Source organism: Rhinoderma darwinii, chromosome 8, assembly GCF_050947455.1.
Source record: "Rhinoderma darwinii isolate aRhiDar2 chromosome 8, aRhiDar2.hap1, whole genome shotgun sequence".
Taxonomy (NCBI): Eukaryota; Metazoa; Chordata; class Amphibia; order Anura; family Rhinodermatidae; genus Rhinoderma; species Rhinoderma darwinii.
In genome coordinates, this window is record NC_134694.1 from 16,848,026 (window position 1) to 16,865,815 (window position 17,790).

The following is a 17,790-nucleotide window of genomic DNA, read 5'->3' on the forward strand; positions in this document are numbered from 1 at the left end:
TGAAGCCGGTCTATCAGGATATATACAGCCCAGTGTGGTCTAACCGCATTTACTGAAAACCCTTTCTTATACGAAGAGGATTATGATTGGGTAATCAACAATAGTCAGTGTTTTCACAATTTTAGTGTTCAATCTAAGGCCTCATGCACACGACCGTGTTTTTGCGGCCGCAATTCCCCCGAAAATCCACGGGAGAATTGCGGCCCCATTCTTTTCTATGGGGCCATGCACACGACCATAGTTTTTGCGGTCCGTGCACGGCCCGGGAGCCCGGACCGCAGAAAGAACGGGCATGTCTTATTACGGCCCGGTTCTGCAGTCCGGGCTCATTGAAAACAATGGCCGCGGCCATTTGCATGTCCCGCGATTTGCGGGCGGCCTGCGGCTGACAGTCCGCTGACAGTCCGCAGCCGGCCGACCCGGCTACGGTCGTGTGCATGAGGCCTAAGGCTATGTTCATACAGCATATGTCTGAGGCAGAAAAAACAAGGTTGATTTCAATAGAAAATAGTCTCCAGGTTTTTTTGGGAGCTGATTTTCAAAGCGTTTTTGAAGCAATTTTCAGGCCTATTTTAAAGCATATGTTAAGGTGTATTTCTAAGCCTTTTTTTGGTGTCAATGGAATATCAGATTGTAAAACGCTTCAAAAAGGGACATGACATTTTACCAGTCTCTTTTTAATTTTTTTTTGTGAAATCAATGGGAAACTGTTTGCAGGCGTATTTAGAGTGTATTGAAGAACGTAATACGAGTGTTTCACGCCCTCAAATATGCCTGAAAATAAGCAATGTGACCGTACCTTAAAAGGGGAAATCCAGTCAAAAGAATTCTGGTACATCAAAAATACAAGTAAGAAGATCACATTGGTGATGTCTTTGATCTCGGACCACCACTGATTTCCAGAACAAAGGCTCCTTTGACACTGCACAGAGATTTCTGCTGCTGGAAAAAAAAAATGATAATAAAAAAAGAAATTTTATATATATATATATATATATATATATATATATATATATATATATATTATATAGCCAACATATCTGAGAATCTAATGGACAATTATTGGACAGATACTGTATAGTTTATTAAGGTGGTTTAATAACGCTTTGAACAATCTTATTGTTACAAAGACCCTTAAACAATGAGCAGATAACAGGGTGTCCCACTGCTAGGACCCCCAGCTATCAGCAGTAATCTACAGGTAGAGGCTGGCAGTAAGGGTGGTATTACATGGCCCGGCCTAGGTTGTGTAAACGAGACGGCTCGTTGATTGGCGCTTGCTTGCTCCATTCACAAAGAGCTAGTATGGGGACGAGCGCTCGTTACGCCGATCGCTCATACCCATACATTTCTATCATGTCGGCAGCACTTCTTCCTGTGAGATGTGCTGCCGACAACGATAATAGTTTCAGTATTTAAAACGATACGATCAGGGCAATTTTCAGGAATGAGCGTTCTGTGAACGCTCGTATGCACAATAACTGGCCAGTGTAAAGGGCCTTAAGTGTTAAATTCTTCTGCAGCGCCACCATAGGAGAAAATTTTACAGTTCTCATTTAAAGGAATGAGCTATCCGTGTGACTCACTGAGGTGCCAGTGTGAGAAATATTCTTTATAGCTGCTCTTCACAATGTTCACACGGCCTATTTTCGGGCGTTTTTCAGGCCGTAAACGCCCGAAAAACGGCCGAAAAATCGGAAGCAGAACGTCTCAAAACATCTGCCCATTGTTTTCAATGGGAACCCGGCATTGTTCCGACAGATCTTTTTTCGCGGCGTTTTTTACGCGTACAAAAAACGGCCGCGAAAAAGAAGTGCAGGACACTTCTTGGGACGTTTTTGAAGCAGATTTCCATAGACTCTATTGAAAAAAACGGCAAAAACGGCCGTAAGAAACGCAGCGAGAAACGCAGCGAAAATCCCAAGTGGCACAAAAAACGTCTGAAAATCAGGAGCCGTTTTCTCTTGAAAACAGCTCCGTATTTTGAGACGTTTTTGACTCTGCGTGTGAACATACCCTGATAGATAATGGTCCTGAATGGGGGACCCCCTTCATAAGTTATTAAACTTAAAATTCCCTAATAGGGTATTTGAAAATTGGTGTCAGACCCAGTAAGTGCACTACGTGTGTGTGTGTGTGTGTGTGTGTACGTATGGGGAAGGGCAGTGTGTGTGTGTGTGTGTGTGTGTGTGTGTGTACGGGGAAGAGCAGTGTGTGTGTGTGTGTGTGTGTGTGTGTGTGTGTGTGTGTGTGTGTGTGTGTGTGTGTGTGTGTGTGTGTGGTGTGTGTGTTTGGCTTTAGGGTATGTTTACATGCTGTGTTTTCAGGCGTAAACGCCCTGAAATACGCCTAAAAAATGTAAGCTGAACACCTACAAACATCTGCCCATTGAATCCAATGGGAAAAACAGCATTTTGTTCAGATGGTGCGTTTTTTTACACCGCCGTCTTAAAAAACGGCGCGTAAAAAAAGTCCCATAAAGAGGAGCAGGTCACTTCTTGAGCCATTTTTTGAGCCATTTTTCATAATGTCAATAGAAAAACAGCTCCAAAAACATCTAGAAAAAACAACTCAGAAAATGGCTGAAAATCATAAGCGGTTTTCTCTGAAAACAACTCTGTCATTTTCAACCGTTTTTGACTCTGCGTGTGAACATACCCTAACAATTACCATTATTCCACAAGTGAGAGTCTATACATGTCCGATTTTCTGCTGATTATTTCCGCAGCAAATCAGCAGGATTCTACAGGAAAATCGTGCAGATTTTGGTGCGGATTTGCGTCTGCAGATTTCACTTAGAAGTAAAAAAATAATAATTGACCCTTAATGTCATTTGCAGTGCCTCAAGTTAAAATGCGCACCTGCGGATCCACAACAAAATCTGCAACACTAGATTACTTATTACGTATTTTATGAAAGATTTTTTCATCTCAATTGAAATCAATGGGGAAAATCTGCAAACAATCTGCAACAAAATTGACATGCTGCGACAGGCTGCACTGCAGGTCAAAATCCATGCAGATTTTTTTTTTTTTTAGCTTGTAGATAAGATTTTGCAAAATCTCATTCACGTGCCTTGTACGGTAATTCCGATTTGATCAAATATAATTTGCAGCAAATCTGGCCCACGTGAATTCACCACAAAATTACATGATGTGATAATTACATTATGGGTAAGTCCACACGTCTTGTAAATACTGCAGATTTTCCGTAACGGATTTAATTGTGGAAAAAATCTCATCCACACGCAGTGTAAAAAACCTGCGGTGCAGTTTTTATAATCCGCAGCATGTCAATTTATGTTGCGGAATCGTTGGTTTTCTGTTGTGGGTTTTCCCCACTGAATTCAATGGGAAGGTAAAACCTGCAACAAATAGCACATATATTGCGATTTTTCCAGCGGAAAAGGCTGCGATTCCGACGCAAAAATCTCAACTCAGAAAAAAAATAGCCTATACTTACCCAGGTCCCTATGCTCCTGCCTCCAGAGATAACGTTTCATCCCATGTGACTGCTGCAGCCAATCACAGGCTGCAGCGGTCACAAGAGATGAAAAGTCATCCCAGGAGGCCAGGCTGCAGGACGTCAGAGGAACGCGTCGCCATGGCTATATACTTTTCCGGCCGAAAAACTGCACCACAATTTGATGTGTTTTTTTTGGCCAGAATTCCCTGCGGGCTCCAGGGTAGATATGCGGTGTACCTTTACGCAGCGTATCTGCCCTGTGTGTACATACCCTAATTGTTAATGTACTTATTCCAGGTTTTCTTTGCATTATATTAGTAATGAGGAGGTTCATCATTTGCACAGTCATTTTTGTGTCCGAGTCATACACGGAAGGTATAAATATACTAGAAGAAAAACTTTCCGGTACCAGTGATATTACAGGTAACATTTACATCTTAAATACAACTTACTTGGTCTAAACAACTCCTTTCTCTAGATGGAGTTAATTGGGTTTCCTGTGTAAGTTTGCGATGTGTATTTGACTTACACCCAACAGGGACACAAGTCTACAGTATATTAGCTGGACCCCAGCTGAGACCACTACTAATGGCAAATTCATTTGTCCAGCCTCAATGACCATTTGTCCTGGAGACACGAAGATTGGTGAAGGGGCGACTGAGGTGGGAGGCGAATTTGCATAGTCATGAGCATGTAACCGAAGAGGTGGGAGGATCAGTCATACATTGACTCTAGTTCCTCCTTAGAAGAAGTCTTCTGGACCCTTTCACAATTGACGTACTTTCTTGGATGCTGAAGTCTCCTTCTGCTGGACAGAACATCAGGACTGACAACTTTGCTGCATCTGCAGCTTAGACTCCAGAGACTGAACATGCTGAGTATTTCAGCGGTTACCCCACTGTTACTACTGGGCCTCCACTTAACACTATGCTTTGGGGAGACTCTCCATTTCTACACCAATGAAGAAGAAGCTCCTGGAACGGTTATTGCCGTTTTATCACATCATCCCATGTTCAACTCCACTGAAGATCCTGCTACTAATTTCCGTCTCATGAAGCAGCTCAACAGTTCCTTTATTCATGTGCGGGAGAGTGATGGGCAGCTACGCATCAAAGAAAGGATAGACCGGGAGCAGATCTGCAGGAGGACCCCAAACTGTGTCCTTGCTCTGGACCTCTTCAGTTTTTCAAAGGACGCCTTCAAACTGATTACTGTGAAAGTGGAGGTGAGAGATATTAATGATAATACCCCCCATTTCCCCAGTCCTGAAATGCATGTGGATGTTTCTGAAGCAGCTGCTGTGGGTACCAGAATCCCATTGCAAATGGCAGTGGATGAAGATATAGGTCTCAACTCTATCCAGGACTATCTAATGTCAGGTAATAGTCACTTTGGCCTTGATGTACCGACCAGGGCAGATGGACTTAAATACGCAGACTTAATTCTGATGAAGGAACTTGATAGAGAGAGTCAATCTTTCTACAAGCTGGAGTTGGTGGCTAGTGATGGAGGAAGCCCTCCTCTTTCTGGCAGTACAACAGTTATTGTCCGTGTTCTGGACTTCAATGATAACAGTCCAACCTTCCAGAGAAGTTCTGTCACTGTGGACCTGCTGGAGAACGCTCCTATAGGACATTTTATAGTTGATTTAAGCGCGATTGACCCAGATGAAGGAGCAAATGGAGAAATTGTGTATGGTTTCACTGCTCAAGTGTCCCAAGAGGTACGTGAACTCTTTAAAATTGATCCAAAATCAGGTGGTGTTCTTTTGGAGGGAGAAGTTGACTTTGAAACCAAACATTCCTATGAATTTGATGTCCAAGCGCAGGACCTTGGACCTAACCCATTAACAGCAACTTGTAAAGTCATCGTGAATATTGTAGATGTTAATGACAATGCTCCAGATATTACCATCACGCCGTTGACTTCGTTTAACAAAGGAGTCGCTTATATCACGGAGGCAGCTGCTAAAGACAGTTTGATCGCATTGATCAGCACCTCAGACAAAGACTCGGGTTTAAACGGCAAAGTCCACCTAACCCTTTATGGACAAGATCACTTTAAGCTGCAGCAAGCCAATGAGGAAAGCTTCATGATAGTCACCAACTCACTTCTAGACCGGGAAAACATATCTGAATACAACCTCACACTGGTGGTTGAAGATATGGGTGTTCCTTCAATGAAAACAATCAAAAAGTATACAATCAGGTTGACAGATGAAAACGACAATGCTCCTTCCTTCAGTGAACCAATGTTTAAAGTGTCTGTTCCAGAAAATAACGCCCCTGGAGCTTATATCACCACAGTATCTGCTAAAGACTCGGACGATGGGCACAATGGCAAAGTATCTTATAGACTGCTGGATGCCAAAATAATGGGACAGTCTTTGTCTACTTTTGTGGTCATTGATGTTGACTCAGGAGTACTACGAGCTGTACGGTCTTTGGACTATGAAAAACTTAAGGAACTCAACCTTGAAATTGAGGCCTACGATCATGGAGTTCCCAAACTATCGACCCAAACTCAAATGAAGCTTAAGATAATTGATAAAAATGACAACCATCCAGTGATAACCTTTCCTCTACTGGACAATGGAGCAGCAGATATCTTGCTACCCGTCAAAGCTCCACAAAATTATTTAGTATTTCAGATTAAAGCCACAGATGCAGATGATGGAGTGAACGCTCAATTGTCCTACACTATACAGCAGGAGAAACAGAAGCTATTCACCATGAATAGAACAACTGGGGAGGTCTACCTGCACAGAAGACTCAACCCAATACCAGATAAGGACCTCAGTATTGTAGTGGCTGTATTGGACAATGGTAGACCATCCCTGTGTTGCAATGCAACCATTAGATTCACTCTCACGGATTCTACTCCATCCAACGTTGAGATAGTCATTATGCAGTCATCTGAGGAGGAGCATCATGAACTAGATCTATCTATAATCTTCATTGCAGTGTTATCAGGCGGTTGCACTTTACTCCTGGTTGCCATTTTATTTGTCGCCTGTTCTTGTAAACGAAGATCTGATCAGTCTAAGCAACAATCTGCAGGGCATCCAGTGGAGACCAAAGAACAAATACTCAACACCACAACTCAGCCTAAAGAATGTTCTTCAACTTCTCCTGACTCCTGTCAGCGGTCTCTCGATACAGAGACTGAGAACCTCAGCGTGTCCTCCACTAGAGAACAGTGTGAAGAACTCCACTCCGCTTCATCCGTGAGCAATATTTTATCTCATTTCCTCCAAACCAATTGTATTTTTGTTACTTAGAATTATCACATATAAATTTATCTTCTAACCAATACATTTTCTCATATATTTCACAACGGGGGACGCTGTTCCTTAAAAGCTGTGGCCAAGTTTTTTGTCCCAATACATTTCAAATAAAAAATTAAGCATTTCTACAATATGTTTTGATTAAAAATGTCCTACCATTTTGGGTCTACAGCTCCTATGCAGATCTATGTGTATCCATAGTAACAGACTACAAACACTGTGTAGTCTGAGTCTGCAATCATACGTTCTTCCACCATACTTCATGCTAAAATACATTTGGTAAACGAGCAAGAAGTAAAGGACAAATGGAAGAGAGTATGACTGCAGGATCAGACTCTGCAATGGGTTTGTTTGTAATCGGTTACCTAGGAGACACATAGGTCTGCTTAGGAGCTTTAGACACACACAATAAGATATTTTGAACCAGTCCTATTTAAAAGTAAATTCATTTTTTGTTTTAGATATATTGGGGCAATAAAAAAATAAAAATTGGTTGCCGAGGTTTAGAAAGCCTTTTGGGTCTATTCACACGCGACCGATATATTGCAGAAATTTCTGCGGCTTTCCTATTCATCTGAATGGGACTTGCAGAAATCCATGTATGTGCCGCAGAGACAACCTCATTTAGATGTATTGAACTGAAATTTGTGAAACAAATCTGTCATGCCTTATAGCGTTATTTTAAATGTAATCTAGCTTAAAACTGAGTCTATATACATACTTTAGTATTTTTGTTTATTTTACAGAGTTCAGTTTCTGCTCCTTCGTGTACATCTGATTGGCAACAGGACAGATTGTCAGGGGGTGCGAGGTAATACAAGTCACTGAATTTTTTTGTGTACTTTTTACTGTTTCCCTCATCCAGGAACTGATCTGAGTATTATGGCGGAGAGTATGTATCAATGTATGTGTATGACAGCATATGGCTCATGCATATGGTATTGCCACGTGCACAGACTCTGCACACCAAGTCCCTATGGTCCTGGAGTACACGACAAACCACTTTAGAAACCTATCAAATGTGGCAAAAATCTAAGCTCATCCCATGATTCTATTATCTTGTAGGAGTTCGCAGCCAGAGACCGGTAAGAAAGGTGACAGCGACTTCATCGACTGCGCTTCAGACACCAGCGGGGAAGGTGTTAGGAAGGGAAGTGGACTGCCCACCCAGGAACAAACTGGTAGGTCGTCATTATGTTTCCACCTGTTCGTTTCGGTTACTGGAAAACATTGTATACACTCTGGACTCCGCAGACAATGTAATGACCCCTTGAACAGTTCATGTAAGCACATTTTTAGGAAAGCACAACACAGACTACGTTCCTTAGAAACGGTTTTTACAATATTTCCATATGACACATGTAAAGGAAAAAGATCTACTTTGCTAATAGAAACAGCGCCACTCTTGTCTACAGGCTGTGCCTGGTATTCCAGCGCGGCCCCATTCACTCAAACGCGGCTGATCTGCAACATTAGACATAACCCAGCACCTGCAAAACCAGACATAACCTATAGACAAGAGTGGCGCTGTTTCTGGAAATTAAACCAACTTCTTTAACACAATTATACTCCATAGTACGTGAACATGGCTGTAGATACGGATTTTAAAGGGGTTGTCTGCTTTATACAACCTATCTGAATATACCCGACTAGAGGTAATACAGCGAGCACCCTAGTTGAGACTCTCCATAAAGAATTGTGACAGGTTTAGAGGACTGTAGGACCGACGCCGGACAGACGCTGGTATGTATTGAAATTAATAGACGCTCTTGGCCTCTAATAGACAAAAGAGGGGACCCCCAATTGGGATTCCCCACTATTGGCCAGAACAGAAAGTTGTGCAAGTGCAGAGGACTGTAGGACTTGTTCTAAAGGACTTTAGGGTCCATTGAAATCAATGGAGATTCTTGATCTATAAGGGGCATCGATTAATCTTGCCATTCCCCGTGATCGTGGGGCAATTGTTCGAAAGATGTGTCATCTATAAATACTAAAAAGAAAATTGTATTATTTTCCAGAATCTCTGAATACGGAGAAGTCAATGGCAGACCACAGCGCAGAAAACCAAATCATTCACCGCAGCAACAAGTCTCTATACAATGGGCACAATACCATCCAATACCAAAAGGAATATGCCATGTCTTACACGATGGCTCCCCCGTGCTACAGCACCTACAATCCACGAGTCTACAATGGTCAACCCCCCCATTACAACATAAAGGACTCTTATTACCATGTCCACCACCAACCAATGCGGAAAGAGTATGATCGAGAGATGATATACCAAAGTGCAACTTTATCGCCATCCAGGCTCTGCAGGGGGCACCGAGAATTAAGTTACAATCATGAAATTTCAGCAGAGACTTGTTCTAGTAAAATAGCTACGGCCTTCTAGCCCCATATGTTACATATCACACGTGGATGTAAAGCAGAGGTGAAAATAAGACACAATGGGCTTCTATATGGAAGTCAATAGGTAGCGATATACTAAACATCAGCTCGGCTCACCCATTCTACAAGTCATCTGCTAAGTTAAAGGAACGCTCCGGGCAAAACGGATACACTTCTGTTTAGTGCAGGGCCTGAGGGGGCGGGGCATGACACAACGGATACTCTATCTTTAAATTCTGTGCCATGCACCTCTTCCTCAGGTCCTGTAGTAGGAGTTACACAATGTATGGGATTTTCCTTTACATTTCATCAAGTTTGTGAGTCATTTTTCTTATATGAATGTGTCTTAGGTGTGTTTCTTAAAATGTAAATAGGACTTTGACATTGTAAATTAAGGATTTCCTTTTTCAATAATTATTTATTAAGATAAGTGCCGCTTGTATTTTGCTCCATCTGTGACTAGAGGGGAAATAGTATTTCCCTCTAAAAGTAATTAAAGTTTCAGTTCACGCGGCGGATTCCGCCGCAAAATCCACCACAGAATTATTCCACCCGAAGATCGAGCAGGAAACTTCTTTTTCCAGCTAGCTGAAAAAAATCAGCTAGCGGGAATAAGAAGCACCTGACTTCCATTGAAATGAATGGGAGGCGGAATTTTGCGGTGGAATCTGCAAAATTAGTCAATTATTAAAAACTTTTTTAAAGGGGTATGCCAACAAAAATATTTGTAACCTATAAACATTCAGTGTGATAAAAGTTTATCGCTGGAATACCCCTTTAAGCGGTTTCTTTGTTATATTTGTTTCTGGGATAGCTGGACGATAACCAATACGACCACCAATTAGAGTAGCCACAGGTTGTCACAAATTTTTTTAGCGGTCTTAAATGGCTAACATGCCAGTTTTGCAGCGCTATATCCTCCTTCTGCATAACTAGCCGTGTTTGCCATTCAGGACTCTGGAAACGTTATGTGAATTCCCTTTGTGTTAGGTGTAACGATAGCCGCATTGGTTGTCAGTCAGCGTTATCATATATAGATAGCACAATTTTTTTTTTTTTCTTGAACACCATAGCAAAGAAGGTTCAGCGAGTTAAAGACTTTGTCCAGGATTAGAAAAACATGGCTGCTTTCTCCCAATAATAGCGCCACTCCTTTCTATGGGTTGTGTCTGGTATTGCAGCTGGGCTCTATTAAGTGCATTGGGCTGAATACCAATACCACAAACAACCTGTGAAGAAAGCAGCCGCATATTTCTAATCCTGGACAACCCCTTTAAAAAAGGGATTTGATAAATTTGGTGAACATTTGTGACAAATGAATACTGAAAACGGTCAGAAAAATGGCAGCCTGGTTTGTTTCAAACATGAAGCATGTGTCTGCGCCACTTCTAAGTCCATATCTAAGACAAAAAACAACCAACGGAACACAATGAGCACAACCTGCTGGAAGAAGAGGAACCCTTTAGAGGGATTCTCTGATATTTTAGCCTAAACCGGTCACAAGGACAGAGCGAAGTTGCTTGGTTGAGCACCAAAGCCCTTTAATATAGTTTTGCCAGACACAGCGCCACCCTCATTCATGGGCTGTGTCTGGTATTGCAGCATAAGTGAATGAGGCTAAGCAGAAATAACCAGACAGTGCTTGGACAAGTGTGGCATTGTTAAAAATCTGATGTGGCACATGACGCTCAACCGTCCTCAGGAAATGTCATATCTCGTAAAACCTTATTAGCAATCTTCTGTGAATCAAATTTTACTTAACGTATATCCCCTCGCAGTTGCCACTTAAGCAGTTGTATGATATTGTAACCAGGCAGCTCCCTCCATATTCATTAGAATCACATTATTATTACAAATATAGAGATGAATGCTGCCAAACAGATATTCAAGGGATTACCACTTAAGGAATTGCACACATCCAGTGGGATCACATGGGCCCACTAACTGTAGATGGGCCCATAGACTTCAAAGGGCGCGTAGGTGCGTGAAAACGCATCAACATAGGACATGCAGTGAGGTTTACGCAGCGGACTCTCGCGGCATTAAAAAACTCACATGCGTGAACGGCCCCATTGAAATCAATGGCACCGTGTCCTGCGCGTGATTTCGATGCGCAGCACACGGACGTTATTCACGTTCGTGTGAATGGGCCCTAAGGGTATGTTCACACACAGCATTTGTTGCAAACATCTTTGTGACTGTCCTGTTCATCTGAATGGAGTTCGTAACAAATGCAAATCTGCCATGTGTGAACATACGCTAATAATAGGGTCAGCAGAACAGGTGTATGCAATTATCAGACAGGTTCCTTACCTGTAATGTGCAGGCTGTCTGATCCACTACTTGCAGGCTTTCATTCCAGGTGACCCTCGTACAATTCCTGATGTCTAACGTCTCGTGAAGAGAAAAGGCAATCCAGAGTTGGCATCTGTCAGACTCTCTTAGTCGGTCAGGGGTGCAATCATCATAGCGAGTCCCCACTTGCCTAGAGACCAATGTAAACTTCTAGTGGCTAAGGGGTAAGTGGTGATTCCATCAGGGTGAAGGAGCCCTTGCTGCTCCACTACTTAAAGGAAATGGGCGGAGTCTAAATGATACAAAGTAAAAAAAATTAAAGAGAAAGACACATCAATAATCCAAATGTCTTAAAGGGATTGTCCACTTTTTTTTTTTTATTAATTATTTTTATGTATTAGAAATACTGCTCACGTTACTTTTTAATATCAGTGCAGTTTAGTCTAAAAAATATGGTATAGCCCGCATATTAGTCCATAGGATAACTGAATGGACTCAACATGGCGTCCGTCATATGACCCACCACCCACACATCATGAGACCCCTGGCATTGCTGTAACACAAGTATCCAGCAGGTGGATAATAGGTTATTGGGGAGCAGAAGTTATAAAGTACTTTTACTCATCATGTCGGTCAGTCTCTGTGTAGAAACAACTTTTACATTCTTCTCTGTCTCCTCTGTGTGTGTTTCCTTTATTGACATCACATAGAGACAGGCAGTCATTTTATAAATTATCTAGAGATAGTAAATACACGCACCGTGAAGTTGTGGTTTATCATTATTCCACCATTAGTCCTATTCACTTAGGCCAGGTATGTGTCGTCTGTTTCCCCAACACACGTATGACGTATCCCATGTAACCCTATTGCTAACTGAATGCTAAAACAATCAACATTTATCACATATCCACAGGATAGGTAATAAATGCCTGATCGCTGGGGGCTCCACCGCTGGGACCACCACTGATTACTAGAACGAGGGTCCCGAGCCCCCACGTTCTCTATCACTGCACACCCAGCATTGAGGAGGAGCTTGAATAGAGAGGTGGAACACGTGCCCTGCCGCCCCATTCAATGTCCATGGAGCTGACGGAAACATTCTAGCGCTGCACTCGGATGTCCCCATCAGTCCCATAGATTTTGAATGGAGTGGTACTGAACATGCTTGACCGCTGCTCCATTCAAAGTTCTATTCACGGCGGTTGTGCAGTGAGGAGGAACAGGGGGCTGAGGACCCCCATTCAAGTGATAAGTGGGGGGTCCCACCAGTGGATATGTGAGAAATGTTGATCTTGATATAACACCTTTAAGCTATTCACACAGTGCGCTCAATTCACGATTTATTGCTGCGCCTACCGCCAAATGGCGTCAAAACTCAGGTTTTTGCAAAATCACAGCAAGTCCACAGCATTTTGGCTCAATCTTTTGATAATCGCGGCAATAAACTGCAGTTTGACCTCACTGTGTGAATAGACCCGGATAAGGACAGGACAGGAGACGGTGGGAGGCAATAAACCACTGAGGGAACATTTTGATTTTCAGTTCATTATATAGACCAGTGGTTGTTGTGCAAATACAAGTCCCAGCATGCTTTGATGTAAATCATGGGGGTGAGGTGTTGCATGAAGAATAAAAATTAAAAACGCTGAAAAATCACTTTATAAAAAAAACAACATTTTATTTGCAAAACAATCTGCATAAAAAGAGCAATAAATATAGTTATATCTATTTACAGGCTTTGCATAAGTTAGAAACAAACAAAAGCGATGTAACGCTCTCCGGAGGCAGACAGTGCGGTGATGGAGGCTGTCCCCCTGGGGTACCACCGCCAGACACAACAGTCACACTGGGGACGTCTCACAGGCAACACCTGAGTCTCAATGACACAATATGGCCACTATTTACTGAAGCAAACAGTTCCCTGTATTTAATGGTTGACTTTCCTCTGCACCGTCACACCAGGGCTGGTCCTGTAAGGGATTGTCCACACGTAACGGAATTTCTGCAGCAATTCCGTTGAAAGTAGCCAACATTCAGCTGCGGAAAAAACGCACCATTTCCTATGTTTTTTACTGCAGAAAATGGTGCGTATTTTGCGGCGTTTTTCTCTATGCTGGGAGATGGTGACATTCAGTCCACTTTCCGCAGCAAGAATGGACATGCTGCGGTACGAAAAAAAATAAGCACCGCAAGTCAATGTCTGGTCGGAATTTTTACGCAGCGTGTGGATGAGATTTCTTAAATCTCACCCACTGTGCTGCTACTGTATTCTGCTGCGTATTTTCCATCCGCATTTCCGGACGTAAAATACGCAATTCCGCTACGTGTGGACAAGGCCTAAGAACCTCAAGCAAAAGCACACAAACATACAGTATATTGAGACATGAATGAGAATTGTGCACAAGTATCACAGTGGTCCATAACAATCAGATACCCCATTGGTCGCTATGGACAATACAACCTTTATCTACCACCTCTTCCCTGCCTAGTTATCATATACATCCACACTGTGTATTATTTATTAGTTCCTTATTATACAACTGAAGGCTTCATACTGTCGCACTGCTATGGACTAAGGTAGGTCATAAAAGTCCCCCGACAGACCACAGGAAGAACCAGAAGTAAGGCACTTATACAGTCCCACTGAGGTAGGCAGTGCACTGCAGAGCTGGTCATGAAAGAGTCAAATATTCTGGGTAAGGTCGCACAAGTTGAACTGCAGGAACTTTGATTTCTTCTGTATTGTGAAAAGAAAGTGCTAAAAGGGAAAATGTCATTTGTTCTGCAGAGTCTTTCTATGGGGGTCACCCAGTGACTTTAGTGTTCCCAGATCACACATCTTCTGATCAGATGGGAACATGCCCTAAAATCCTAGTTGGAGACCATCATCTGCATCTCCCCATAACGTCATTACTATGGGGTGCAGTATAAAGTCATGTGAAATTGAATCCATTATAGATCTGTCACTTTGTTTTCCACCAGAGCGGAGATCTGTTGTAAGCGATATGCCAGCTGCATCTTCTGCCCGCTGGGATCTTCATCTAGAGCTTGGCTGATCTGTTATAAAGTAAGGAAGAATGAGGATTAGTGGGATTCATCAGCAAGGAACAGCTTTTCATTTGACATGGGCCCTGATATAACAGAAGAGCGGAGAAATACACAAGAACATGCAAGGACACGATCCTCATAATAAGGTAAAGCATAACGTCCTTCACAAGGGCTGCAAGGGGCGAGTCTGAGGGCAGTAAAAGAAGCAGGCAAAGGGCTGACCGCTATCTTTCATGTCTTCCCCAAGAAACAAATGTCAGCATATAAACTCAGAAATGGAGATAAGCATCACATGCATATGTTGACGCTTATCTCCAATGCTGACATTCAAACAGTCTGATCCGTTTCCATTGACAGCAAAATGTTAAGGGTCTGTAGGGATGTCTCCAAAGACATGCTACAAAGATCTCATGTCTATAGTCAGTTTAAGGACATGCTCGTCCAACTATTTCAGAGAGTGAGGCATCTCACGAGTGTTGCTTAGATCTGGAATAGATTTGGATATAGACAGAAAACTAAAGTGGTACACTCACCGGATCGTAGTACTTGTTTATAAAATTATACAGTTCTTGCAGGGCAACCAGGGAGTTCAGGTCATCAGCATGAATCTGAAAGGAGGCGAAGGGGCTAGAATGTGACATATATTCTACACATACTATAGATCTCAGGATACTGGCAGCTTGTCAACGCAAACCCACAGATGGAGAGGAGATCGTGCCCTCGTTGTATTCATTGCCATGACCCCAGGATACCAGTCAACAGTGCAAACCACTGAACCCCCATCCCTCCCACTTACTTGTAACCCATTTACTACTATTTGTGCATAGGATTCCAATATATTGATACAGTTTTAATAAAAACATAGAAGCCCCAAAGTTTACTCACCCCTGACAGTTCTGTGAGAGAGGAGTTCATTTCCTGGTAACTCACAGGGGTAGCGTCTGCGATGTCAGCATAATACCTATGAACGGAAGAACAGAAGATACAAGTCATGTATCATGGATAGAATACGTACATTACCTCTTCCCCCAACTTCCCTGGGACAGAATATACCCCTTAAACTATTTGGGGTGCTGTAAGAGCGGCTGTGTTATACTGGATGTCCCTCTTGGTGGATTGGCTACTACCATGTCACCTTAGTCAGAAAAGGGAGGTGAATGCCGCCACGTGATCCGACTAATGGTAAATGAGCTGAGACGGACACACCATTTACCATACAGGGTGCGATCTCAAGCTGCCTCCAGATTGGTAGTCTGGGGGGGGGGGGGCAGTAGCACCAGCTACTACCCTTGTTTTTATTGGGCATCTAATAGATCACTAACATAACCTATTACATACATACACCGATCAGCCATCACATTGTGACCACCTGCCTAATATTGTATAGAACCCCCTTGTGCCGCTAAAACAGCTCTGACCCGTCGGGACACGGAGTCCACAGGACCTCTGATGGTGTCCTATGGTATCTGGCACCAAGACCTTAGCAGCAGATCCTTTAAGTTGTGAGGTGCGGCCTCTATGGATCGGACTGGTTTTCCAGCACATCCCACAGATGCTCCATTGGAATGAGATCTGGGGAATTTGGAGGCCAAGTCAACACCGTGAACTCTTTGTCATGTTCCTCAAACCATTATTGAACAATTTTTGCAGTGTGGCAGGAATCCCACTATCTTGCTGAAAGAGGGCACTGCCATTAGGGGATGCCATGAAGGGTTGTACTTGGTCTGGAACAATGTTTAGATAGGTGGTACTTGTCAAAGTAACATCCACTTGAATGCCAGGACCCAAGGCTGCCCAGCAGTAGATTGCCCAGAGCATCTCACTGCCCTCGCTGGCTTGTGTTCTTCCCATAGTGCATCCTGGTGCCATCTCTTCCCTAGGTAAGCAACGCATATGCACCTGCCCGTCCACAAGATTTAAAAAAAAATGTGATTCAAAAGATCAGTGTCTGTATATGGATTTTGTTCAAGCCCCAGCCCGATCTGCTCCTGTAGTCACTCACACAGTTTAAAGGGGCCATTTACACACAGTGAATGTCGGGCATTACATTGTCACTCATATGGCAGATAACAGTTTATTGCGGTGTCTCTCCGGACATTCATGAAGAGGGACCTACAAAAGGGGACACCAAAACCAGACAGCATCGAAGTCTTTTACACAATGGACGGGTGAACACTTACTTCTCCACCAGCTGTTTGTATCGTGGGATTTCACGTGCATAAAGTAATTTATTGACTGGAGAATCCTATAATGAAACACCAAAAAAACCAAAAACATTCCATTATATATAATATATATATATCTCTATCAACAATGTCTATATATGAAATCCCTCGACTTCTCCCATAATCCTTGTATACTCACTCTGCCCACTTTATGCTCTGAGATGGTACATGAGTCGATGAAGGTCTGAGCAATGACCGAAAGGATGGAGTCTACATTCTCCGATACCTCGATATCAAATACCATCTGAGGGTTCTTCAGTACGAGCACCCAGAATCTCTGCATCAAGCTGCGGCCAAGCAAAGAGACAAATGTGCTTTTTTCGGAGTACATTTTGTTATGTCGAATCCCCCATTTTATATAGAATGATACCTCATTGTAATAAATACACATTCAGTTGGCTCCCTCTTGTGGCGGCTTCATGCCACTGAAAGCCTGATTTTGGCTGACCACTAACCACTGAATGTAGCGTGAGCCAAGGAGATATATATATATATATCTATCTGGCAAGTGAAATTCTGTGCAGTACATAAGAATTGGAAAATTCATGGGTATGAGCAAGTTTAGTTTAATAATGACATGTTGTAGTTTGTAATAATCCATAGCCAACTGTACCCACCTGTGTGTCTTCCAGATATGGACGGTCTCCTTATCTACAATACCATGCTTCTCAGCCATCTCATCCAGGAAATCAAAGAAGTATTTGATGGAAATGGGCACAGAGCGGTTTACTCCTAACATTGCTTGGAAAGTGTCATCCACAAACTTCTGCAATGTTCCCTGTGTGGGGTAAAGATGGGTAAGCCTCTGTTGGTACAGATCATAAACCTCCGCCTCTGCCAGTCAGTCATCCTTCTCACCTTCATATACAGCAGGCGTGTTAGGTAGATTTCTGGAATGGCTTTCGCACGCTCTCTCTCCCGCAAACTGCTCCGGCGTTGCTTGCACACCTCCGGCTCTTCCACAGACCGTACCAGGTGCCATATTCTGATGCCACCATCTTCACCGTCTTCCAACATTGGAGTCTCTGATATGGACAGAGATGGTAAGAAAAGGCATATGGGCTGCACACGGTGCTGGTT

General features: G+C 42.9%; 2 protein-coding genes across 3 annotated transcripts in view; one reads left to right on the forward strand and one right to left on the reverse strand.

Annotated features, from left to right (window-relative positions):
* Positions 1–4,336: 4,336 nt before the first annotated feature.
* Positions 4,337–6,745, forward strand: LOC142658965 (protocadherin-8-like). Its single transcript, XM_075834569.1, has one exon. It carries the CDS (start codon positions 4,337–4,339, stop codon positions 6,743–6,745), a length of 2,409 nt encoding a protein of 802 aa, XP_075690684.1.
* Positions 6,746–13,094: 6,349 nt separating this feature from the next.
* Positions 13,095–17,790, reverse strand: part of PLXNB3 (plexin B3) — a 73,248-nt gene continuing 68,552 nt past the window's right edge. For both annotated transcript variants that reach the window (XM_075835339.1, XM_075835340.1), the window contains exons 29-35: positions 17,569–17,735; positions 17,328–17,488; positions 16,850–16,997; positions 16,666–16,730; positions 15,371–15,446; positions 15,019–15,093; positions 13,095–14,494 (exon numbers count right to left, since the gene is read on the reverse strand). In XM_075835339.1, the coding sequence (XP_075691454.1) occupies positions 14,390–14,494; positions 15,019–15,093; positions 15,371–15,446; positions 16,666–16,730; positions 16,850–16,997; positions 17,328–17,488; positions 17,569–17,735 (797 nt within the window). In that variant the 3' untranslated portion in view covers positions 13,095–14,389. The remainder of the gene's footprint in view (positions 14,495–15,018; positions 15,094–15,370; positions 15,447–16,665; positions 16,731–16,849; positions 16,998–17,327; positions 17,489–17,568; positions 17,736–17,790) is intronic.

What these genes read in the sequence shown, in the direction of transcription:
- LOC142658965 (XM_075834569.1), top strand. Translation starts at nt 4,337, where the DNA reads ATGCTGAGTATTTCAGCGGTTACCCCACTGTTACTACTGGGCCTCCAC.